The sequence below is a fragment of the Carya illinoinensis genome, chromosome 9 (genome assembly GCF_018687715.1).
Source record: "Carya illinoinensis cultivar Pawnee chromosome 9, C.illinoinensisPawnee_v1, whole genome shotgun sequence".
NCBI lineage: Eukaryota > Viridiplantae > Streptophyta > Magnoliopsida > Fagales > Juglandaceae > Carya > Carya illinoinensis.
Window position 1 is genome coordinate 34,926,485 of NC_056760.1, and position 26,186 is coordinate 34,952,670.

At 35.9% G+C, this 26,186-nt stretch overlaps 3 protein-coding genes across 3 annotated transcripts; 2 read left to right on the forward strand and 1 right to left on the reverse strand.

Annotated features, from left to right (window-relative positions):
• The first annotated feature begins 12,398 nt into the window (after positions 1–12,398).
• Positions 12,399–13,339, forward strand: LOC122275706 (fasciclin-like arabinogalactan protein 11). Its single transcript, XM_043084897.1, has one exon. The coding sequence runs from the start codon at positions 12,494–12,496 to the stop codon at positions 13,241–13,243; it is 750 nt and encodes a 249-aa protein (XP_042940831.1). The 5' UTR covers positions 12,399–12,493; the 3' UTR covers positions 13,244–13,339.
• Positions 13,340–13,487: 148 nt separating this feature from the next.
• Positions 13,488–15,658, forward strand: LOC122275707 (fasciclin-like arabinogalactan protein 11). The gene has a single exon (XM_043084898.1). The coding sequence runs from the start codon at positions 14,771–14,773 to the stop codon at positions 15,509–15,511; it is 741 nt and encodes a 246-aa protein (XP_042940832.1). The 5' UTR covers positions 13,488–14,770; the 3' UTR covers positions 15,512–15,658.
• Positions 15,659–16,122: 464 nt separating this feature from the next.
• On the reverse strand, positions 16,123–24,571 carry LOC122275705 (dnaJ protein P58IPK homolog). Its single transcript, XM_043084896.1, has 9 exons — positions 24,350–24,571; positions 22,158–22,323; positions 18,848–19,049; positions 18,495–18,655; positions 18,325–18,418; positions 17,901–18,113; positions 17,604–17,684; positions 16,740–16,958; positions 16,123–16,593 (listed from the first exon to the last, which is right to left on the reverse strand). The coding sequence occupies exons 1-9, from the start codon at positions 24,477–24,479 to the stop codon at positions 16,399–16,401; spliced, it is 1,461 nt and encodes a 486-aa protein (XP_042940830.1). The 5' UTR covers positions 24,480–24,571; the 3' UTR covers positions 16,123–16,398.
• Between the last annotated feature and the right edge of the window lie 1,615 nt (positions 24,572–26,186).

The window sequence follows — 26,186 nt, forward strand, 5'->3', positions numbered from 1 at the left end:
AGTTAGTAATTAGTTAATGGTGAATTGGTGATATGTTAATTGATAATAATATTATAATACACCTTAGTTAATTAATAGAATATTAATTTGTAATTATATATTTAAAATTTTATATTGTAAATGTTAATAACCAAATAGGTTAGATGAAAATGACATATTAATTATATAAAATAAATATATAAAAAAATTAAAAAAAATTATTTTTGAAATTTTGTCGGTCTAGTCTAATACGGTCCGAGGAAGCCTGGACCGTGGACCGGACCGAGGATCAGACCGAAGATCGAATTTCTCACTAATCTAGGACTGAAACCGAACCCCCTGCTTACTCGGTTTGGTCCGGTCATTTTCTCCGGTCCAAACTGACTCTCTAAAAAATGAGTAGCACTAAAACTATCCCAAGTGCAAGAGGATGTCGTGTAATAATTAAGAATAAATTCCTAGATCGTCTCCTTAGGGAAAGTTACTTAAAAATTAAACTTGTTGAAAAATGTGAAAAACTTCACAAAGAGAAAATAAAATGATAGTATGTGCAATGGATGGAAAAGGGTACTAGTCATGGACTAGATTCATGTCTTTAGATTTTGATTGTCGGATTGGAATGTAAAGGACTAATAGATTAAACTCAGAAATTAATAAAACTAAATTAAGAATTAAACTAAATTAGGAAGTAATTGACAAAACATACACTGAAAATTGAAAAGCCCCAAAATCAATGTTCTAGGGTTCATCATTATATTCAAATCACAAATTATCAAATTAAACCACCGTAATTGTAATCACTATTAAAATGAAAGCTTAGCGGAACGATAAAAATAAATAACATGAATTAAATGAATAACAAATAAATTACTCAAACGTCTAAATCAAAATTCTCCAAAATAATTCAGAAACTCAAAACTGAAATGAAATAGCAAGTAGGGAATTGAAAAGATCAAGCCAATTGAATGGAGATGAAAATTCGAAGCGGTGGAGGAGGCTGAGCTGCAGTGGCAATTGGACCCCTCAAGGAGTTCTTCAATCTGCTGCAGTGTGAGTGAATGATTCAGTGGAAATTGTGTAGCTGCGTGAATGATTGATTGTATGAATCCTCCTCTCCAAATCTGAATGAAAATCAATGGAAAATAATGAATTCTAAGTGTTTCTCTACTCAAAACCGAGTTTTCCCCCAGCCAAGGGTCGACTATAAGATGTAAAAAATCATTTATATACTCTGACGGCGGAATAAACCCTGATCTGTAAAATACAATATTCGCTCGAGCGGAGTGTCGAGCGAACATCGAGCGTTCGACTCTGCCTAACTTTGCTCGAGCGGCCTGTCGAGCGAACATCGAGCGTTCGACTCTGCCTGAATTCGCTCGAGCGGCCAAATGCCTCCGCTCGAGCGATCTCTTTTCCCGCAACTCGCTCGAGCCCACTGTCGAGCGGAAGTCGAGCGTTTGAATCTGCCTGACTGAAGCCGCCGCTCGAGCGATATGTACCATAAACCATATTAATCAACAGTTGATAAAATTAAAGCAGAAATTCATGTTTTTAATCAATTAAAATCACAACTTTGATTTATTCATTTTTCCATATAAAACCAATGATAAAGTAATGAAAGAATTAATATATATTAGTTCCAAAAGTACTAAAAATGCAATAATTCAGCTCAATCACAGACCGACCGCTGTATAGCCCTACCCAAGGGAGAAGGAGCATCTCACCCCCTCTCTCGCCTCCACACATTATCCTCTTCACTACTTAAAAGGCTCATTTGGATGTAAGATACTTTCATCTCATTTTATTTTATCTCATTTTTAGATAATATCTAAACACTACAAACACGAATATATTTCAATTGAAGAAAGATACTATGTCCCATCAATTTGACTACTCATGTATTTTATTTTATTTTTTAATATATTTTTTTATTTAATGGTTAAGGCAGTGACTATAGATATATTGGTTTTTTTAAAATGTTTGAAAAAAAAAGAAAAAAAATTAAAGAAAATAAAAGTGCAATTTGCACAAGGGGGCATAGTAGCACTATCATTTTCAATTCCAACAATTCAACTTTTTTATCTAATTATTACCTAATCATTATAATTTCTTCAAATTATCAAATAAAATATAAAGATAGACATGGAATCGCTCATCTCCCAAATGGAAGCACCATCATGGTAGGATCTTCACCTGCAGACAACACCAAAAGCAGCAAAATCAACATCAGATAAAGTTCTAATTGGAAGGTTTGTAGCTGATAGACCTTTAAACAAATTTGCCATGCACTCTTGTATCAAAGGCTCATGGAAATTCATTCAAAACTTTTTGATTGATGATATGGATGTGAATAAATTCATTTTTACATTTAGAACTTCACAAGATAAAATTAGAGTTCTAAACCAAGGCCCCTGGAACTTCAACTGTCATTTAATGATTTTAAAACAATGGTTCCCTGGTGCTACCATAGAAGAAATCAGTTTAAATCAAGCAACACTCAATGTTCAATTGCATGGTTTACCTTTGGACCATTTCAATATGGAGAATGCAGTGGATATCGGGAAAGTGATAGGTAATCTCATCAAAGTAGAAGTTGACCTGATGACCCGATTTATGGTCTAGCCTTTCAAAAGTTCATATGCATCAAGGTCAAAATAGATGTCACAAAGCCACTAAAAAAAGGCTTTCCATTGCCAAGATTGGGTAACAAGGTAGTTTGGATGTTTTCAAATATAAAAAATTGCAGATTTCTATTATGCTTGTGGTAGGTTTGACACTCCCAAATTTTTTGTGGATTCCCCCAATCATCTCCTACAAAAATTAGGTTTAGCCCATTCCTAAAAGCATAATACAATCCTCCTCCAGGCTTCTCTCAGTCTTTTCAACAAATAGAGGAAGAACTTGGAAAAGATTCATGGCAAGCAGAAAAACAACATGCTAAGAAATGGAAATTGAAGCATGGAAAAACAATGAAGACGCAAGCTACCAAACTGGAAAAAGCCAAGAAAGCTCATCATCAAAGAAGAACCTACAATCCTACAACTGTGAAGAAGAAAACCTTCAGTTCAAAATCACTCTAGAGCTGAGAAACTTCTTTCCATCTTCTTCAAATCACTTAAAAAATGATGCCATCAACAATATTTCAGCAACTGCATTTTCAAATGTACAGTTAAACTACAATAATTAAGCATCATTCATTATCCCACCAACTAGAGTTAAACCATTCACTGTAGTCTCCACCACCAAATCAAAGACTTATTGTCCTTACTATAGCAATATCCCCATTCTGACCTAAGGAGTAAAGATAAGGCCATTACATAAATCTCAATTGATGACAAATCTTTACTTTTTCACACCATCTCCGTCCGAATTGCTATCATCAAGAAAGAATGCTCATTGGAGAACACAGTGGAAGTGAATCTACTCTACCATGCAAGGGTATAAAGAGCAACAACTCAAGCAAAGTCCTGGGCCCCAGTCGACCCAAATAGGGGCATCTTCTCAGTCTCACTACACTTACATAGAAGCCCGTCAACTCTTTATCAGCAACCGAGATCTGCAGTCCAAGAATAAAGTCTACATAACCCTACTTCCATCTTATCCCCAAAACAAAAACCAAATGAAGACCTACCTCAAATCGAAGAAGACAACACCGTTTACTTTAAAGGAAAGTGTTGAACCCAATATTTTAAGTTTTATGTAATTATATATCTACATATAGATTTTGATGATAACAAATGAATACAAGCATAAACGAGTCTCAAGTTCAAGTTGGCTACACAATTAAGCCAAGCACATTAACGAACCAAGCATGAGTAAGAAAGGAAACAAGCTCACAAATAAAACTCTTAGAATAATTTTGTACATCTCTTGAAAAATTCAAAATTAGAATTAAGGCTTAAAATTAATTTTTTCTCATAAAGTATTAAATTGCATTTTCTACATGTGCATGTCATTTTCTGAAAATTAAATTTGAAAATTTTGAAAGATAATTGATTGTCATTCTTCACATGTGCATGACATGATTAAAATTTTGAATTTTAAAAATTTAAAATATGATTGATTGTCATCTCTCACATGTGTATTTTTTGTTTAAATATTTTTAAAAGTGATTAATGTTCTTTTTGACATATACAAAAGGTAGATGATTTTGTTTGAAAATTTTGAAAAGTAAGCAATGATCATTTTGTCATATGCAAAAAATAAAAATATTAGGCTTGAATATTTTAAAAAGTAAATGATGTTATCTTTGACATGTGAATATTTTCAAATTTGAATATGAAATCTCATATGCCTATAAATAGTTCAATTGAGATCTTCAAATTTATAACAACAAGAGCATATAACATACATTCAAAGCTTTTAATCTCTTTTTTCTAAGCATTGAGGCTTAACTCTTATTCATTTTGAGAAAAATATAGTTTACATTGTATCGTTCTTATTTCACTCATTGAATAGTATTGTTTGATAACCTGCCCACTATCAGTTTTTATATCAGTAAAAGGGTGTGTATAGCACTTGTGAGTATAGAAAGTGTTCTATACAGGGAATAGTTGAATCACCACATGTGAGGTGATTGCAAGTGTAAAGGGTGTTCTATACAGATTCTTTGTAGCAGTGTTGCTTAAAGGTATAATAAATTTCTATCTTCACATGAAGAAGGTTGAATAGAGCATTTGAAAATTCTCAAGAGGTAGCTTGAGGCAAGGACATATGTAGTGGGGCCGAACCTCATTAACATACTAAGTTTACTTCTCTCTTACCCTTACTCTTTATATTTATTGTTGCTTCGTATTTTATTCATATTTTATATTGTGTATTTAATTTATAATTATTAATTCTTAAATTCAATCCAATTCTCTCCCCTTCTTGTATTAGTCATCTGGGCAACAGAAAATAATCCATTAAGTCCAAACGAGCTTCAGAACTTCAAAAACATACATCAAAGCCAATTTGTTCAAGCCCAACCTAATGTCATATTACTACAAGAATTCTTTGAGAATGAGACTTCCTCCACAATCAACCTGCAAGTTTTCTTTGCCAGTCCTATTGGAAGCCAATCAAGCTAAAAAGGCCATTCTATACTCTGAGCCATTTCATACCATGATAGAAAATCCCTCAGTTCAAGTTGATAATTTTATACCTCTCCAAGAGACACAAGAGGTAACTACATTGAGCACAAAGAAGATTATAATCATTGAGCTTGATCCTTCACAAATTCCATCTTCATATAAATAGTATAAATGCAATCTCCCCACGAAAAGGCAATAGATTTTGGAAGATCATGATGTACCAAAATACAAATCTCAATGTCTGATCAAAATAGAGAAGGTAGAGTCAAACAGAAAGAAAACTCACACAGGCCAATCGGAAGAAGCAAAAAGGGCACCCACTCTGATAGCCATGCAATCAAGTTCAGGGGGTAAAGAAAAAAGGTCTAAAGGGAAAGAAAAAATGAACCTTTATTCCAAGCCAGCCATTCAATCCCTGAAAAAAAAATCCAAAACAGCTCATGAGCCAAGCTTCAACATGCCTCCAACAAATTCATGAGGACATTGGCATGGAATTGCCGAGGGTTAGCCCAACCCAAGGCAATTAGAAACTTAAGGGCTAATATTAGACTATATAACTCGAATGTCATCTTTCTATCAAAAACCTTGGTGTCGGAAGATCGCACCACTTCTATTGTAAATAGTCTAAGTTTCCAATATTTTGTTCATCATCTTGCCAGTTGTAAAAAAGAGGGTCTTTTGCTGCTGTGATGTCTGGGAGTAGACTTAGAACCTGTAAATATTAATATTAATGCTATTTCAGTTCTTGTTTACTCTGATCCTTTACATCACCCATGGTTGATTACATATGTTTATAGTCTGGCTCAAAAGAACCAAAAAGAAAATTTCTGGACTCATCTCGACTCTACTCATCAAGCTTTCCCAGGACCTTGGGTATGCATGGGTGATTTCAATGACTGAATAGATTAGTCGGAGAAACATGGGGGTAAACCATTCTATCAAAATCTAAATAGAGGTCTTAAAGCACTAATGGGTCAAAACGGGCTCATCAATATTGGTTATTCAAGACCAAAATTTACTTGGACTAACAAAAGCCATGGGGTTGCACTTATTAGAGAAAGGCTAGACCAAGTCATAGCTAATAAAGAATGGAGGTTCCTTTTCCCAAATGCCTCGCTTCAACACTTAACTTCCTCATCCTCGAATCATCATCCTATTCTTCTCAACACCACGGCTACACTTTGAAATGAGCCATCATTCAAGTTTGAGAAATTCTGGACTCGTGAGCCTTTAAGCCATCTTATAATAAAAGAAGTTTGGAGTAAAATTTTCAGGGAAACCCGACTTTCATTCTCTGCAAAAAAATTAGATCAACAAAAGAAGCACTCAAAGTTTGGAACAAAAATTACTTCAAGCGCATCCAAAATAATATCAAGCAGATTGAAAAGAAATTATTGGAAGTCCAAAGTAACCAAATGACATCGAGCAACTAGGAATTAGAAATAACTTTGCAAAACAAGTTTCATAAATTGAGAGAAAATGAGGAGATATTATGGAAGCAGAAATCCCGCATTACCTAGCTCACCTTAATGGATCTAAACACGAAGTTCTACCATTTAACAACCACAATTCGTTGATGGAGAAATGCAATCGACTAGATCAAGCTAGGGCCATGTAACTGGTCAATTAACCCTTTAGTAATTGAATCAATTTTCATTAATCATTTTAAAACTGTTTACTTATCTTCAAAGCCTCAAATTCCAGATCAATTGTGCCAATTGTTCAACAAACAAAATTACTAATGAAGAAAATGATATGCTGAACAAGATTCTGAATGAAATAGAAATACTTAGTACTTTCAGGCAAATTCCAAATAATAAAGCCTCAAGTTCGGATGGTATGATTGCCCTTTTCTTCAAGCATTATTGGATCATTATAAAAGTAGAGGTTATTCGCACAGTACAAAATTATTTCTTGAATGGAAAGCTCCTAAAGCAAATGAACCATACAAACATAGCACTCATCTCAAAGTCTCGGAACCCAAATTCTCCAAGCCATTACCATCCAATAAGTCTCACAAATGTCAGTTACAAGATAATCACAAAAATCATGGTGAACCATCTCAAAGGATTGCTTCCCAAAGTAATTTCTCCTTTACAAATAGCCTTTGTCCAAATGAGAAATGTAAAAGAAAATACAATGATTGCTCGTGAACTCTTCCATCTCCTAAAATAGAAATCTAGGAAAAAAAATGATTGATGGAAAAGGCTTTCGATCGAGTGGAATGAGACTTTCTTTTTCCAATAATGAATACTCTGGGCTTTAATTCAAACTGGATCAAGCTAACAAAAGAATGCATCACAACAACGACATTCTTAATAACTATAAATGGCTCACCAAGAGGTTTCTTCAAAGTAGAAATATAAATCAAACAAGGAGACCCGATATCACCATTCATGTTTATATTAGTCATAGAAGTACTATCAAGACTACTTTTAATAGAAGAAGCACAACACAAGATTGAAGGGATCAAATTAAGTAGAAGCAGCCATCCAGTATCCCATTTGCTCTTTGCTGATGACACAATCATTTTTACAAAAGCCACAAAGCACAATGTACAAGCCATTTTAGAATGTCTGGAAACATATCAAATTTGGTTGAACCAAAAATTAAATCTCTCAAAGTCATCAATCTTTATCACGAGGAATGCAAGCAATCAAGATAAAATTGTCATAATTGATTGGCTCCCATATAAAGCTTCTTCGACCAGAATGAAATACTTGGGGCTTCCAACATCTTTCAATGGAAGGGGGAAAAAAAAACTATGTTGATTTGTTAAACAAAGTGAAGAAAAGATTAGAGGATGGAAGGCGAAACTACTAGCACAAGTAGGGCGGACAATATTGATACGATCAATGGTAAGTACAATTCCTTATTATTACATGAACACATTTCAACTTCCAAAGACCAAAACTTTAAAAAAATTATGGGGCTTTTTGAAAGATAAAACCCACAATTTAACTCTGAAATCATGTAAGTCAATTTATCTGCAAAAAACAATAGGAGGTCTAGGTTTTAGATTGATGGAGAAAATGAATCAAGCCTCTTAGATAAGACTGGTTGGGAATTGAGTAGTCCTAGAAATGGATTATGGCATTCTATTCTATCTTCCAAATACCTCCATAACACCACCTTCCGGTCGACAACTCCAAAATCTTCAGACTCTCCTATATGGAAAGGCATTCTCAATACCAAAGACCTTCTATCCAAAGGTAGGCATTCTTAAATTTTCAATGGTCAATCGGTTAATATTTGGCTTGACCCATAGATCCCAACTCTTAAAGACTTCAAGCCAATACCGATCTTAAATATGGAATCCACCCACCCATCCATAAAAGTATCTGATATTATCCTAAACAATTCGAAATTCTAGGATACCCAAAAAATGCAATTTTTTTTTTATCAAACCAGCATACATAAATTCTCAAAATCTCACTAACTACACGAGGTCAAAACAGCTTACCAAAAATCTATAGGATTCCAAGATTCAATTCAGCAGAATCAAAAGCCCCTCTTCAAGCCATTGCTGAGTTTAAAAATACACGATCGGTATAACCTTTTGTTATGGAAGATACTTTAGAATATTTTACCAACAAGAGGAAAAATTAGTGAAAGAATTCAGCAGCAAGCCTCAATAGAATGTACTCTTTGCAACCAAGAAAAAGAGACGCTATTTCGTTTATTTGTGGAATGTCCCATTGTCAGAATTCTTTGGCAACAAAGTAGTTGGCCGCTAAACATAGCAAGACTGCCTATCTATTCAATCTCAGATTGGATAAAAATGATCATCTTCCTTGTAGGTAAATTCTTAGGATTACAAGGGAATGAGAGTCACCACTTCTAACTCTTCGCAGTCATTTTGCTAGATCTATTATGGAAGAAACGAAATGACATTATACAAAACCAACCTATTTTCTCATATTAAAAAATAGCTATCCATAATATACGCAAGCTACAAGGAAGCATGGGTAGGGAGCACCTTTTACAACACCCCAGTGTTAAATTGGATCTCCCTTCCTCTTGGAACTCAAAAGTGTTTGTTTCAATTCTGAATGCTGTGGTAAGAGATAATTTTTCAGTTGCATTAGTTATTCGAAGAAATCACTTAGGCAAAATTCTGGAAATATTAACTAAGAAGACCAATACATCAACCCTGCTGGTAGCAAAAGCAACAGTTGCGTTGCTAGCAGTCCATATGGCAATTATTTTTGAAAACATACAATAGAAGGCAACGCCCAATCCGTCTTCTCAGCAATTGAGTGTAAAAACTCAACTCTATTCTGGTCGGTCTCCCCAATTCTTAAAGAAATTCGTCTGATTTCAAAAGATCATCATGATTGGACTTTTACCAAATTCCATTGATCTCAAAATTGATGTGTGCACTCTGTGGTGCAATGGGTAGCAATCAACCTAGTGTTTGAAAATGTACCCCTAAATTCAATTCCTCAATTCTTTTTGTATCTGGATAGTGGAAAGGATCCACCTTAAACGTTGTATTCATCCTCTATTAATATATTTCCTAAGCTTGATTAGAAAAAAAAAAAACCTTCACTACCCCCGCCATCGCCAATGCATATTTCTCACATGCCGGTACAATATCGTGAGTCATAGATGAGCCATTAACCATCCTATCATTTCGACTTTAAATATCTTGCTTTATTTATGCTTTCTATGTATGAAGACATAGAGTTACTAGAAGTGAGAATCTCTAACAAAAGTGTTAGAATTATCCGCCTCCCGCCACCCCACCCCTACTTGGGCAACGTGGGCAACCCTGTCTACCCGGCCCCTGCAAGGGAAAAAAGGGCAGCAGCAGGGGGAGGGGCTCGTCCGCACCCTACCCTCGGGCTAGGCCTAAGTCAAGCCAAATCCTATATATATATATATATATATATAATCATTACCAAAATGATGTGCACCATTTTGTTCCACTTCCTCCTCCCCGCATATCACTTCTTCTTCTTCTTCTTATCCTCTGTGCGTCTGTGTGCACTATTTTGAGCTCCTCTTTGCTGTGTGCCATTGCCCTATCTCCCTCTCGCGGTCGTTGGGGCAGCGTGACCCATGTCTATATTTTCTCTTCCCCCATCTCTTTCTCTTTCCTCTCTGGCGGCATGGACCTATGAATGACATTTAGTTTTTTCTTTTCTTTTTTTCTTTCCTCAAATCCTCAAATTTCTGGCTATCTTTGGTCTAATCTAGTTGCTAGTTTTGGTTTTTGATGTGTATTGTTGTGGATTTGATATAGTTTTATAAATTTGTTGTGGATTTAAATTTTTTTATATATTATTTGTTTTCGGTTGGGACAACTTACAGCCGTGAGTGGAGGTGGGAAGGGGCGGACCCTCCAACACACGGATAGGGGGCTTGCTCCTACATCAAAGGGGCAGATTGCATGGGTGTAAACCCCTCCCCCACCCATGCATGGGCAGGGGGCCGGGGCCGGGGGGCGGGATGGGGGAAACCCTGCCCAGTAGGGTGTGAATAGCACTCCTAGTTAGAATGGTTGCTTGGAGTGCCCCAAGTATGACCTTTAATCACAATTGTTTAGGTCACTCATTAGACAACAACAAAACTGACAAAATGACCTTCTTGTTAATAGAAAATGTATTCTAAGCAACTCTAAATATAACAATGAACATTTGAGATACAAATACAATGACATCTAAAATATGAAGAAAAAATTTAAATTAAAGTATAAATAAAGTCCAAATTTATGGACTATCATAGATTTTATTCGTATTTAATAAATTAATATCTTATCCATTTTTTATTAAAAAAATTAAAAAAAAAGTACTTAGACCAATTGGATAAATTGGTATGAAAATGAAAAAGTTTAAATTGAAGGATAACATTAATCCTCTAGAAAATATTTAGATAAAAGAATTATAAAGAATCCTCTAAAACCAAACCAAAGGCAAGACAGGATATTTTGTGTAGGGTTGTAATAAGGAAAACCACTCAATAGTCACTCTTGTTCAACTCAATTATCTTATTAAATGAGTCAATTTATATATGACTATAAAGAATCTTTGAAACCAAACAAACCAAAAGGAAAGAGATGATATTTTGTGTAAGGTTGCTTAATTAAATTGCAAGTTGCAATTCAACTAAATCTCAAAGCCCATTTGTGATTCAAGGGCTTGGTTGGTGTTATTGGGTTATATCACACAGTTTTGGAGATGACTTGTCACCAAAATCCGTACCCTTCTCTCATGTTATTTTGTTTTTTTGGGGAAAAGTACCCCTTTCATTTCAATTAACATGGTTTTTCTATTTTACGATAATTAAAAAAACATGGTTTTTTATTTTCCATCTTAACTATCAACAATAATATATTGCACCCTTTAATTAATTAAAAAAATTAAAAAATAGACAGCCATATCTAATTGTAATGGTTAAAATAGATAAAAAAAATTACTGACAGAATACGATCTTGACTGTTAAATATTTGTATTGTAGGACGTATATTATAATTTTTTTTAGTTTGATAGTTCAATTTCTTAATTGAGATAATTTAGGTGTAAAGTGTAAAATGTCCGCTAGTAAGATGATGGCAAGAATTATTATTTTTTTTTTCTAAATTTTGAAATTTGTGTTTTTGTATAAGTAATTTTGGTTGTAGTTTTTAAAAAGTTAATTATTTTGGTGTTTAAAAGATTTAGAACGTGAAAATAGGAAAATAAGATTTGTGACATTAACAAAAACATCCTAAAGACCACATTCAACTATTGAGAGAAGAAAACTTGGGACTTAATTCCCACTTTTCTTTTTCAATTGATCAAATGCATTAAAGAGGAGTACCATTTTGTTTGCACAAAGTATTAGGTTCAACTTCAACATTTCTTTTTTCCAGAAAAAAGTGCATTTTCTAGAACCCCAAACAAAGGCTAGTAGGCTCCTCCGTCCATTCTTGAAAGGGAACACAAGACAAGATCCCAAAATGCCCATACTGCATTGCCGACTTTCACAAATTGGTCAAAAAAGAGAGGCATTCAATGTTTGATCAGATTTGTTGGTACCATAACATCAGCATCATTTTCAGCCACTTCAACAACTGCCGGCATTTAACTTGAATTGCAAGTTTCTTCTTAAAAAGTTTGCCACACCAAGAAGCAAGTACTTCTGTATCATTTTCAAACAGTATCCCCCACTCACAAATTCAATCAACTGTTCTGCAGTTTTTCCTGTGTCGCCAAGCAAAACTCCCTCCCTCTCTCTCTCTTTCTTACTTAACCACAAAGATGATGACTTGAGGTTCTCTTCTTACCTTAAATTGCACCATTTCACCTAATTCTTTGGACTCGTTTACCATCCCACCTCTTCAGTACATGCATATATATGTACGTGACTCCCTTGTCCCATCCCACCACCCTAGTAGAACTCTTCACCATTATTCCATCTTTGTTTGACCACACACATTACGATTGAGGTCTACTTGAATGATGAAGCAAGTTCAATTCCCTTATCTTCTTTTATTCATCTTCTTCCTCCATTGCACCACAACATCTGCTCAGTCCCAGGCACCAACACCATCAGGCCCTGTCAACATCACCGGAATCCTCGAGAAGGCAGGCCAGTTCAGCACCTTCATTCGGCTTCTGAGAAGCACCCAGGAGGCTGACCAAATCAACACACAGCTTAACAACTCCAACCAAGGCCTCACCATCTTTGCACCAACAGACAATGCTTTCTCCAACCTCAAATCTGGCACGCTAAACTCTCTCACAGATGAACAAAAAGTTCAGCTTGTGCAATTCCATATCCTACCCTCTTTCTTTTCTATATCACAATTCCAAACTGTGAGCAATCCTTTGCGCACACAGGCTGGTAATAGCGACAACGGCCAATTCCCACTGAATGTAACCACATCAGGAAATCAAGTGAATGTAACAACAGGGGTTGTCGATGCAACAGTAGCAAATACTATATATACTAATAGCCAGCTTGCTGTTTATCAGGTGGACCAGGTCCTCCGTCCATTGGCAATTTTTGGGACACCAACTGCCGCACCTGCTCCAGCACCATCTAGCAGTAAGCCTGAAAAGAGAATTTCAGGTTCAGATGCTCCTTCAGGTTCTTCAGATGATGCCTCGGTTAATACTTCGGAGGCAACAGCTCCAAACCACCCAGCAACTGCAGCAATATCCATTGGAGTTGCAGTTAGTGCTGCATTTTGTTTTCTGCTATAATTTTTGTTAGTTAGTTAATGACTGTGAAATCTTGTGGGAACGATTGTTTTTATCATATACGACATGAAATAACTCGATGGTAAATTTTTTTCTTTATTTTCTTTGAATCATGAATCATTTTTTTATATTTTATGAAGATGAGATCAAGATCAGTTAGTGTTATAATTGAGAAACACGTGAGTTGAGGTGTAAGAGTATTTTGGTTAAAAAATTACCAACTTTTAACTTGAAAACTTTCAACTCAACAAAACTTTCCCAGAACTTCTGATTAAATTAATACTAAGCTGCTTGTTTAATTTTGTTAGGACCAGAGCATAATTCTTTTAATTCTCCTAACAAATACTACTAGGCAATAATAAATGTCTTTTATATAAGAGTACTATATAACTTATAAAACCATTTAAAATATGCTACACATGTAACTAGAACGATAAAATTTAAGATGAATAGCAAAATTGCTCTGACATTTTGTAAGGATCCATCATACCAGGCTTTGTAAATCCCAGTGAAGTTGTGCGAGGTCTGAAGGTATCCCTACGGCCAGTCAAATGGTTTGCTACCAGAATTGTATCATTATCACCACTTTGCTTGAAAAATCATTAATTGCAATCATCTTTCTGCTAAAAACAATCTGCATCCATCTTAATAACTCTAAAGTATACACATAATTCAAATAAGAAAGAAATAACTACCAAACCTTCAAGCCAAATCTAAATAGTAAAAGAGTTACCATTATAAATTATGTTCAGTTTTCAAAACAGTCGCTGTTCTAGTATTCAAATTCCAAATCAAGAAACCAGGAGAAACAGAAACTATTAATTTGAAGAGTAGAAGAATCAGATAGAAATGATAATAGAATATTGGATGCAAACCGATACTTGATCCACTCGCCGTAAGAAGTTTGGAGGTATCAAAAGTGGCAACCGGCCAGTGGTGATGGTACGGCAGACCAATGGAGACAGAAGCAGAACTGAGAGGATTTTGTTTGTATGCATGGTGCAAAATACAAATTGAGACCATGAAGTTGGTGATGGTGCTGTGCATTTATTTCAGCATACATGACTTAGCATGGTGCAAGATTGAGCACTATACCAAACGATGAAGGCCCCAGCTTCAAAAAGATGGAAAAAAAGGGATGGTTCAAACTTCTTTTCCATCGGCAAACAAGTAGCACTTTTCACTTTGGGTGCACAACAGGACCTTAAAGAGGGATTGATTTCAAGAGAACGGCATCAAAATATGGCCAAAAGTGCATAATTCTATACACATTGGACACAAAAGTAGGGCAAATTCATTGGTTCCTACATACCATCATCATCAGAGAACATCCCACCCTTTGCCACCTTAAATTGAGGTTCTCTTACCACCTTAAATTGCACCCTTTCACCTGACTCATCTTCCTCCCTCACACACCCAACCTTCAATATATAACCCTGCAGTCTGCATGTGGATTCTCACCAATAACACAACTTGTAACAACAAAACAAGTTTGGCCACACATTACTACATACAATTAAGATCATCTTTATGATGAAGCAGGTTCTCTTCTTCCCGTTTCTTCTTTTCTTGGTCTTCTTTATCCTCCATTGTACCACGACCTCAGCTCAGTCCCCTGCAGAGTCTCCGGCACCCTCGGGCCCCGCAAACATCATCGCAATCCTCAAGAAGGCCGGCCATTTCGCTACTTTCATCCGGCTGCTAAGAAACACAGACATGGGTGAACAACTCAACGGACAGCTTAAGAAATCTAACCTGGGCCGCACCGTCTTTGTACCGACCGACAGCTCATTCTCCAGCCTCAAGTTGGGCACACTGAATGCGCTTACCGATAAACAAGAGCTTCAGTTGGTGCAATTCCATATCCTCCCTGATTTCTACTCAGAATTGCAGCTCCAAACTGCTACAAACCCAGTGCATACTCTGGCCGGTGATAGCAACGCCGGCCATTTCCAACTGAATGTAACGGCCGCGACAGCGGCAGGAAAAGAAGTGAACATAACAACAGGGGCGGTAAGTACAACGGTGGAAAAGACAATATATACAGACGACCATCTTGCTGTTTACCAGGTGGGGGCGGTGCTCCTTCCACTGGAACTTTTTGGGGCAGCTGCTTCACCTACAGCATCTAAGCCTGAGAAGACGAGACCCAGTACTGAAGACACTGCCACTACTTCGGAGTCTTCGGGTGCATTTGGTCCAAACCGGCAAGCAATGACAGCAATATCGTTTGGAGTCGTAGTGGGTTCCTTGTTTTCCTTTTTGCTATGATCTTTCTTTTTCGTCTGGTTTTATGATTGATGACTTTTTTCTTGTGTGTTACTGCTGTTTCTTTATTTTTTGGAATAATCTCTTTCTTATTATAATTAGTTGCCAATGAAGCCAGACTCCAGTGAAGGAAGAAAGTTTTCTCAAGAATCTCAACTCTCCTCTCTCCTGTACTGAGATTTCGATGCCATTTATTAGGATCTTTCTCATTAAATTGGACCCGTGGAACGTTACATCATTATTTAAAAATTATGCAATCACTTTAAAAATAAATAAATAAAAACAAAATTTACATAAAAAAAAATTAATCTTTTAAAACGACAATAATAACATATTTTACGATTGTTTGTAAAATTACTCTTATTGAATATGTCATCTTTTGGTTGGGTATATAAACTACAAGATAAGATTGGATGCTCTTTTCCATGTTAAATGCAACTATTGGTTTCCACAGTGCAAGATCCACCAGACAGGACAACCAGTTTCAATCTAGCTTTTGTCATCTTAAGATAGAATAGGATGAAATTCTTCATCTCAAAAGGTGTAACTGAAGATAAAAATGCATGGCTGGTTAGATTCCAAAAGAACCATTATGTAAAGAAAGATGCAACATATTAAAGTAATTCAGGGGCTCATCAATTTCCTTTAATCAAGAAAAAATACAAATTCCTGACTTGGAGCAAAACTTTTCACTTTCTCAAAGGGATACGATTTCTATGTAACAAGCCTCTCTGGATTGCCCTATGTACTACTTCCCACCACCACGTACGAGTCAACAATTAGTCAGTAACCTTGTTTTGGGGGCTCCTAAATAAAACAACTTGCTCACTTAAAGGGAAAAAAAATAAAACAATTTGCAGTTTCCTAACTTTCTTTGTGAAACACAGAAATTAAAATTGGAACTCGAAACCACCACCACCAGGGAAGCCTCCTCCAAATCCACCCGGGAAGCCTCCCTCGAAAGAAAATGTAAACTGCTGTCCCCCACCACCAAAGTTGAAGCCACCTCCTCCATTGCCCATACCCGTATCTTCAATGTCTTCCCCTCTATCATATCTCGTACGTTTTTCTTCGTTGCTGAGAACCTATAAAGCACCACATAAATGTCAGAAATAGCAACCAAAAATGTTTAGTTTTAGTGAAAGTCTGCAGATGTCACAAAATAAATATGAGATAAAGCCATTTGCAGCAGCAAGGGGGAAGTATAAAATAACAAATTAATGAATCAGACCTCATATGCAGCTGCAATTTCTCGAAACTTGGCCTCTGCTTCTTCTCTGTTCTCAACATTCTTATCTGGGTGCCACTGCAAAGCAAGCTTTTTGTATGCACGCTTGATATCGGATATAGATGCCATCCTTGAAACTCCTAAAATCTTGTACCAGTCCTTGCGTTTGCTCATCTTTAAAGCTTTCTCAGCCCTCATGAATGCTTCCCGTATATTCATATCCTGAACAATTGGAAAATTGTTGCTCTTAAAAATTATTTAGGTTGAAAGGAAATCTATTTATGAAGCTTATGATAAAACTACAAAAGAGAGTAGCTCAAAGGCAACAATTTGATAAAAAAAGAAAAGGAAAAGCCAATGATTAACTGGTTTGACAAAGCCACTGCAAATGTGAAGCAGAAATATTTCCATCTAATTTCACAATTCATAAATAGAATTTGATCCTTATGGTTTTCCTCTGATTTCTTAATAACCCTGCCAACCTCTGAAGTTTTTAACTTGGCAGAAAATGCAAAATCCTCAGCCTTTAAGTCAACAACAAAGGCAAAACCCAGACTTTAGCCAATATTATTCAACCCAAGAAAGAATTTAACAGGCAGAAATGAGTTATCAGCATTTTCTAAATTTCATTCACCTACTTGTATTATAATTAATATTGCTGACCACAAAACCAGGACCCAGAAAATTGGTCTATAGTTACTAGTAATCTTAAATTAGGGAATAATCATTTGCTCAGTCAGTAGTTTTCTAGGCAGCAAATTACTGATTATAGCACCAAATTAGCTGCCTAGCTGCCTGCAATGGTCTTGCAAGAGCATATGGTAGAATCAGGCAACATCTCAGAGGACATTCAATATTATGACTCACCTGAGGTGATTTTTGAGCCGCTGATTTCAGATCTTCAACAGCTCCCTCCCAGTCTTCCGTTAAAAGTTTAGCTTCACCCCTCTGAAAAACCACATACAGATTTAAAGACGAGTCAAAGTCACAACACAAGATATGATAGAGAAAAAATTGGTCATCCTACAGGACAATAAAGCTAATATGATGGAGAATAGATTGGTTTCATCCTACAGAACGATAAAGCTAAAATGTTAAATTAACACACAACAATTATGTGAACAGTTTGAAACAACAAGAAAGAGGATGCAAACACCAGCAAACCTGAACTAACGCATCAATAAGTTCCCCATCAATGCTGAGTGCTTCATTGCAACTGGTTATAGCATCCTTTCCCCTACCAAGTTTGACCAAGACCTCACATAAGCCAAGATGAAGATGTACATTATGAGCAAGATGATTAGGGTCCAATGCAAGGGCTGCTTTGAAATCCTCCACTGCAAGCCTAAGCTTACCCTTTTTTACGTTATCTTCTGCCTGTAATTATTAAAAAAAGAAAAATGGAATAGAAAAAAAGAAAGTTACAACCACAAATGATTAGCATTGCGATGACCCTAGAGAAGGTTGACCAATGAATTAGGGTGTCCATGCCAATCTGGCAATCCCCTCACCAACTAAGCCCCCATCCAAATAGAAAGAGAGGAAGAGAAAGGAAAAAAAGGAATTCCAAGCAATTGTCTGGGCTTACGCTTTTACTCTTCTTGAGAAGATTTTTCAATCCAAAATATGCTTTTTTAAGTTCACTGTGTTCTGGATCTAGACGGAGACCTTTCTGGAAATGCCTGAAGAAAACATATGTACATGTATTTTATATGCTTGATGAAGCCAAATCATAATAATAGCACTCGTTGTCCAAACCTTAATGCAACATCATGATCTGCTAGATAATAGTAGCCATGACCACGTAACAATAAAGCCTCTAGATTGTTTTCATCTTCCTTGAGAATAAATCCACTCTCAGCTATGGCACTGGAATAGTCTCTCTCTGCTAATAGCAACTTCACTTTGAGGAGTTTGGCCTGCAACGGGCAATCTATAAGGATTAATGGCTTCACACAAACTCAACTTATAAAAGACTTGAATCTCTTCTAAACCAGGTCAGGTTAAAGGCTACTTGCGTTAGTAAAAATATGAGTGAGCAACAAAATAAAGGAAACAAAATGAATGAAAGTTATTTAACAACAAAGAAAAGAACTATCAGATGGTGTTACCTTTAAGCACGCTGGAGAAAAAACAAGTACAACTTTATCAATGTATTCCAAAGATTTTGTAAAGCCGCCTGAATCAAAGAGAGCCCTAGCTGTATCTAGAGCACTCTGAGCCTGACGCAATTGAGAAAGCTCCTTTTCTACAGCTGAATTTCCAGGTTTCAGCTCCAGGAATTTCTGGTAGCTCTTCTCAGATTCCTCATATCTACATCAGCCAAAAATAGCCTGAATCATATAATATTCCAATTAGAAATTGAAGGGGGAGAGAGAAGATGGGGGATCCTATATTCCTTTCTAATACTCTTATATCGATGTTGTACCAATGTCTCTTTCCTTTGCATAAATATCGATCTCAACTTTACTGTAGTTGTGTTGATTCTCACTTAGTGCTACAAAACAACTTTGGTGATTAATTCACATAGCCAGCAACAACTTTGTACCAATGAGGATGATAGAAAATAATCAATTGATGTATGGCTCTCATGAAGTAATGGAATTGACCATGATTAGAAAGTGCCTAAAGCAGTAACAATCTCCTTCTATGAAGATTCACCTCACAAGCTTACAGCATGTGTGGCGCAGAACCATACTAAATACGCTCAGGTGTGAGACTGCATTAGCAGCCACGGTACGATGACAGCAATCAATGGATAAAAGAGGACAGGCACAACAGCAAAGATAAGATTCCCCAAGGAAGAAAGAAATTATGCATAGAGCTAAAGAACTGTTTAGAATAAAGTTCATAGACAGTCTAGAATAAAGTGCTGTCATATCAACCACAAGACAATATTACCAAGAGGATGTTACTTAAGTGTTTTGGTTGACAAATGACAGAGATATGTCACAAGATCAAGATATTGAAATGGAACAATTTTCAGAATATTTGGTGTTATAAATACCAAGGTTATGACCAAACAGCTAAGTGTCCTAGCAAGTAGATGAAGGGCAAAGGAAAGATGTCAACTATCACTTTGGATAACAATAGTCAATAGAAGTGATAGATGAAGTGAGTCTTCATCTGATGAAGAACATGAACACTATATGGCACTTTACCATTACAAGTCAGAGGTTGGAGTCTATAGCCGAGTCTGGCTTCTTTGGGAGGTAAGATGATCTCATCTCATCTAAAAAAAACACAAACACTTTTCAATTCTATTTCAAATCCAAATTTTTCATCAAATCATTACCTAATCATTACAACTTTTCAAATATCTAAATAAAATTCAAAAAGCAATACTACTTTTTCAAATTTTAAAACAAAAATAATATTAAAATAATTATATTCTAACAATATTATAACTTTATCATATTTTTATTCCAAAATTTCTCTCTCCTTTCCCAAAATCCAATAAAACATCTTAACTCAAACAATTTCACTACTATTTACAAAATTCTTATCTCATCTCATCCCATCCCAAACGAGCCCCAAGTCTGTTAAATTTCAAAAAACAATTTAACGATCATAATAACAACTTAGAATCTAATCATTCGGGAAATAACCAAGGCATTTAGAATGCATGAGATGAATTGATTATAAAAAGCTTACAACTAGGGCTGGGCGGTGGGGTACCACCACCCACATCCCCATCCCACCCTAGCTGGCATCGACCCAACCGAGCAGGCACAAATGGGGGGTGTGCAGGCATCCACACGCACGCAATTGGGAGCTAAGGATGGGGCCCCGGCTAGGCCCAAGCCCACCCAGGGTTTTTCCCATCCACCCGGCCCAACCCATATAAAAATATATTCACACATTTATATTAAAAATAATAATTTTCTTTAATAAAATGATGTCATTTTGGGGAGTTATCCCCCAAAACACCGTCATTTTATCTTACGTTTTTTTTTTCCTTAAATAAAAGGACTTCATTTCCTATTGGGTTTTGTTTAAAAGCCTCCCTCCCCCCCAAGCACTGATTCTTCCCTCTTTTTCCTCTTTCTTTTTCTCTTTTCCCTCTTGCTCTCTCTTTCCTCTTTGTCGCCATTGTCATCGCAGGTCTCTCAAACCTCCCCTTCTCACTGTTGCGACTTGGCTCCACTTGGCCTAGGTATCTCTCTCTCATTCATCTCTCTCTCTCTCTCTCTCTCTCTCTCTCACACACACACACACACACACAATGAGTCAGCTTAGGACTCACTACATGATAGACAAGTTACACTTGAGCAAAGAATGTTGTAGTTGACCATCAAAATTGTTACAACATGAGAATCTTATTTCATAACCGAGCACAGTCAAATACCAGGTTTCCCATTTGAATGGTGCAACGTAAATCTAGTAATAAGACCGCTTTTTTAGTGTTTTCATGGGAATTGTAATATAAATTTTCTCATACCTAGAACTGACTCCTCTATATTTTTAGAGAACTGGAGAAACTTTAAAAAGAGGATACAGGGGATTTCTTGAAAGGACGAAAATTGGTTAGATCGCACAGAAGGATGAACCTTTGAGTGAGGGTTGAACCTTAACCATTTGATAGATCTCTAGCCATTACCATTACATATCTAGAGAGAATTCTTTAAACTGTGATATAAAAATCAATCGTCTTGAGAACATTTCTTCAACACTGTTGTAAAGTCCAGAGTGCAACATCTGAAGACATTCAGTAGAAAGCATGAAAAGGGAATATGCTTGGATTTATTAACAAAGAAGAAGAAAAAAAATGCTTTGATATGTCGATGCTTATGTCAGCTGATAAAAGAGCAAGAATCGCTAGGTTATGATATCAATTGATGACAAGCATGAACAGTACAGGAGCAGAATCAAGTAAGACAGTAAATCATGCAGGTTCTTCAAGTTTTTTTGTCATTTCGTTTATTAGTGATAACAATTTTGGTTGACTTATGTTCAGTTAGGTTTTCAAGTAAAAAGCCTCATTCACAACTTTATGAGTTTGATGGGTTTTTATATTATTTGTTCTATATGATCATTGGTATTGATTATACTAACTGAGAATATATTATATAGGTTTGCACATGAAAAAGTTAATCACATGAAAAAGTTAATCACATTGAATCATGTATGTTTACCCATTGGTTGATTGAACAAATGAGAAAGAATTGACAGTTTCCAGGAAAGTGTACAAAATCGTTAACGTATATTAGAGAACCCAATCATCTCCCCATTACTTTGGATAGATCCAAAAAGTTGAAATTCTCAGCACTTCCAACTATGTATTAGCATTCATCAGTAATTATAGAAGGTATAGAAAAACTGGTGAATTGCAGGAAAATTATCAGTGGATATGCTATTCCAAATGAAACTAGAAATAGGCAATACTAGAGAAGCTAACAAATATTTCAAAATGGAAAGAACCTGCAAAGCTGACGAAGAACGGATGCACGACGAAAATATGCTTCTGAAAGTGTTGGATCTGCCTCTATAGCAGCATTAAGATCATCAAGTGCCTCACTATAGCGTTTCACTTTTATACTTTGTGAAACCCTCTCTAGTAATTCAGCAGCATTACCAGGTTTGCCATCTGCGCATGCACCCAGACTTAAGATCTCATTAACACAAGACAGTCAAAACTTCCAATTACAAACAAGAAGGGTTAACTCCTTAGATGTTATAATTATACACGCGAACACAACTGCCTTTGTTATTTTTTTAACCTTGTCTTTCTACTTGGATGATAGAACAAGTATATAATGATATGGATACAGATACAAAGCACATATATAATGATATGGATAAAATTCTAATCTGATGGGAAAATTATCATTAGGTAGCAGTGGATAATTTCTCATAAGAATATACACCATCCAACATAATTTGGATATAAGACAACTTCATGTTCTATTTCTTTAGTTCATGATGGCAGGGTAGCACTAGCAGCAGACAACAAAACATCCATGAAATCACTCTTCTTCAGTTGTGCAAAACCGGAGCATTTGGAAATGTTAAGTGCCGTGGCTAGTAGAGAGCAATGTGGTGTCCACGTGGTGCGCAAATGAAGAAGTTAGTTACATGTGGAGTACGTGTGTAGTGTGTGAGACGGTAGGTAGTTCTTGGTCAATTCAAAGATCATGCATGAACTTGTAATGATCTGTGGGAAGATGTGGTAGGATGTGGTTAGAAGTCTTAAGTTAGTGCGTTTGTTCATAAAAACAGGAGAGTTGATTAGTGAGGGGCATGAAGAAAAATATATTGTTGCTTGTGGTGAATCCTACCTGAAGTGGAGATTATCTTGCTAATACAACAGTGTTTTCTCTTTATTAGCCCAACAAGCTTGTACCTAATAACCGTAGCTGTGTTGTGGCCACCAACAAGAAATGCATCGAAATATTGGAGACTGATATAGTTGAGATGTGAGCGGGTATCCATCAATTGGAAATGGATGCTACCCTTTTAATGGGGACGCACGCAATGAATGGATGAGCCCTTGAAGAAGATCACAAAACTACTTGCGATCTCACAAGGGCAAACTTTTTTTTTAACCAGTAAACAAGAATTTATTGATGATATTTATAGGCATAACCCAGGTATAACGATACAAGAGCAAAATGAACAGCCTAGTCCCAACTTCTACAAAAATGGGACTCATCCAAAGGTTCACACAGAAGAGAAGATTCATGGATTACAATGGGCATCATCCTATATTAAAATGGATTTTCCGGACAATACAGGGGATGATTCAACCAAGTGGCTGAAATATTCAACCAAGTCATGCATTTCTTCTCTTTCAAAGGAACTCATATGTGAGAATGATTCGTAGTTATTGGTCAATCCAAAGCACATTCACGAACACGTAATGGCTAGTTGGTATGTTAGTGGGATAGGTAGGATGTGGTTATAAGTCTTAAATTGGCGTATCCGTTTATGTAATTAGGAGAGTTGGCTACTGGGGGGTGTAAAGAAGAAAGAATATTGATGTTTGCTTTGTTATGAGTCTTCCGGAAAAGAATATTATCTTCTGAATACAATTCTGTTTCTTCGTCAGCCAAATACGCTGGGATCTAACAATTGGATATAGAAATGAAGAATCACAAAACTAACACAATTTCTTATTCTTACCAACTATATCAAAATCATTAATCTACATCAACCACTACCAGCATAGAACAAAGTTTTTTACATCAGGCACCATGTAGAGACTAAGGATTTCGGTCCCGCTTTTTTTATGGTTAACATAATGCAATATAGTTAAGAGCCCAAAATGCGCATCTCGGGACGCCTTTTAGCTGTAAATGTTACCACGATTTGCGGTTTGGAGCAAGGGCAGAAACAAGCAGGTATACTTTTAACTGGGCATTGTTCGGTAAAAAATTTACTTCAGAACAGTAGAATAAGAAACAATAACAAAACGAAAAACAAAACAATTTCCTTGGGGTGGGGGGAAGAGCTCCAACCATTGATTTTCCGGTAACCAAAACCAAAAGAACCGCAATTAACGTGAAAATTGTAAATCCAAAAGAAATTGAAACAGCGAAAGTAGATCAAGGAGCATGCTGATTCATAAAGAATACAGGTCCGTGCAAACAGATCGAAGAGCGAGAATTGCAAACCTATGGCAGAAACGAGCGGCTGGAGGAGGAGGAGCTGGCAAGCAAACACAAAATGGAGTATAAATACCGTGTACACCAATCCTCTCCATGCCAACCCATCCATGGCCGTCGAGAATCCCATGAGATTCATAGTGAATGGTTGTTTCAGCAAACGCCAATACTATTGTCTTAATAAACCAACGAACAAAATAGAACAGGTCACGTAATTGTGTTGTCTGTTTTATGTAAGTCTCCGATGTTTATTGGGTAGAAGAGAAGCTTGCGAAGATCAACATCACCTTCCACGTTGATGTAACCAATAATGATCATACACGTGGATCTTATGCCCTATGCTCGCGAGTGCCTGGTGGACATCTGTCAAGTTCTGATCCAATCGGATGCTGCCACCTGGTGAAGAGCATCCGTTTTCTTAAACCCGCCCAATTGCGAACCTGTAATAAAAAATTTTAACAGACCCGGCCTGGCCTAGGCCCAAGAAACTGCCAACCGAATAATTTAGTTTATTTTTCATTTTTTTATTTGAGTTAACAGGCCCGACCCAGGCCCAAGAAACTGCCAACGGAATAACTGCATTAGTTTATTTTTTTAACTGAGCCTTAGGCTGTGTTTGTTTGAAGGAAAATATTTTCATCTCTTGCTCTGTTTGGAAAGGCCAGAAAAGAGAGGTCAAAGGGAAAGATAAATGATTCACGCGTTCTACTTCAGGCAAAAGAAAGATGACATTTTCTATTCAAATAATACACGTGGTCTGATCATAATCTGCCATGTGTTCATACACGTGATCTGATCATAATTTATTTCTTACAAAATATTTAATTATTATTATTATTTTTTTATAAAATTGGATTAAATTAAAAAGTGGCGATATGTACGTTGTAATATTGGCTGTGATTTAGTTATAGAAGAAAAAAATTAACGGATTATTATACTTCTAATAAACTCATACCACAAAGGGTTCTTCTTACTCCGAATTTTTTTATTGAAAAAGTTTAATTAGTGCGAATAATAGTATAATTTAATATTAAATTTTCTATATTTCTAAATTCTATTAATATGAGAAATGAAAATTATAATATATGGAGACTTGAAGTCATATAATTCTATCTTAATTTTCAATGCAATCAAATATTGGAAATTGAGAAATGCTTGGGATCCCGATAATGGTCCCGAGCATTTTTCTCAATTTTTTTTAACTAATTAATTAAATAAATATTTTTTATTAATATTGTAAATGTTATTGTTTTAAATATTTAAGAGTATTTTAAAAATGCATGAAAAAAAATAAAAATAAAAATTTACACTTGGTGGGACTCAAATTTCGATGGCAATAGAGCCACTCTCAAAAATTCTTTTCCGAATCATCATTATCAAGTATGTGTTGATTCTCAAGAAAAGAAATGACTTTTCTTGTGTTTACTGTATGGATGATGCTACAGCTATCGAGAATAAAAATAATTACATATTTATTAAAAAATATTTTCTTAATTATTTAAAAAATACAATTAATAATTTTTATTGGCAAGAGTCTTCAGTAGATACATAATTTCCCTTACTATTTGATGGGCGAGTATTTCGGGCCTCAATCCGTTTCTCCCGGCCCAGTACTTATATTTATATAAAAAAAATTAGATTTTTGCATTGGATCAGCTTATTATGATGGGAGATCAACCAAACTAGGAACATCCTAGGTTGAACAAGGTGCATGAATAAATATTTTATAGTATTTTTTTTTTTTTATTGCTTTATATCTACTCTGTTAGAAAAGAGGGTATCCAAGAATGAATAGTAAACTTTCGACCACTTTTTTATTCTATTTCTACCCTTCTATTTTAATCAT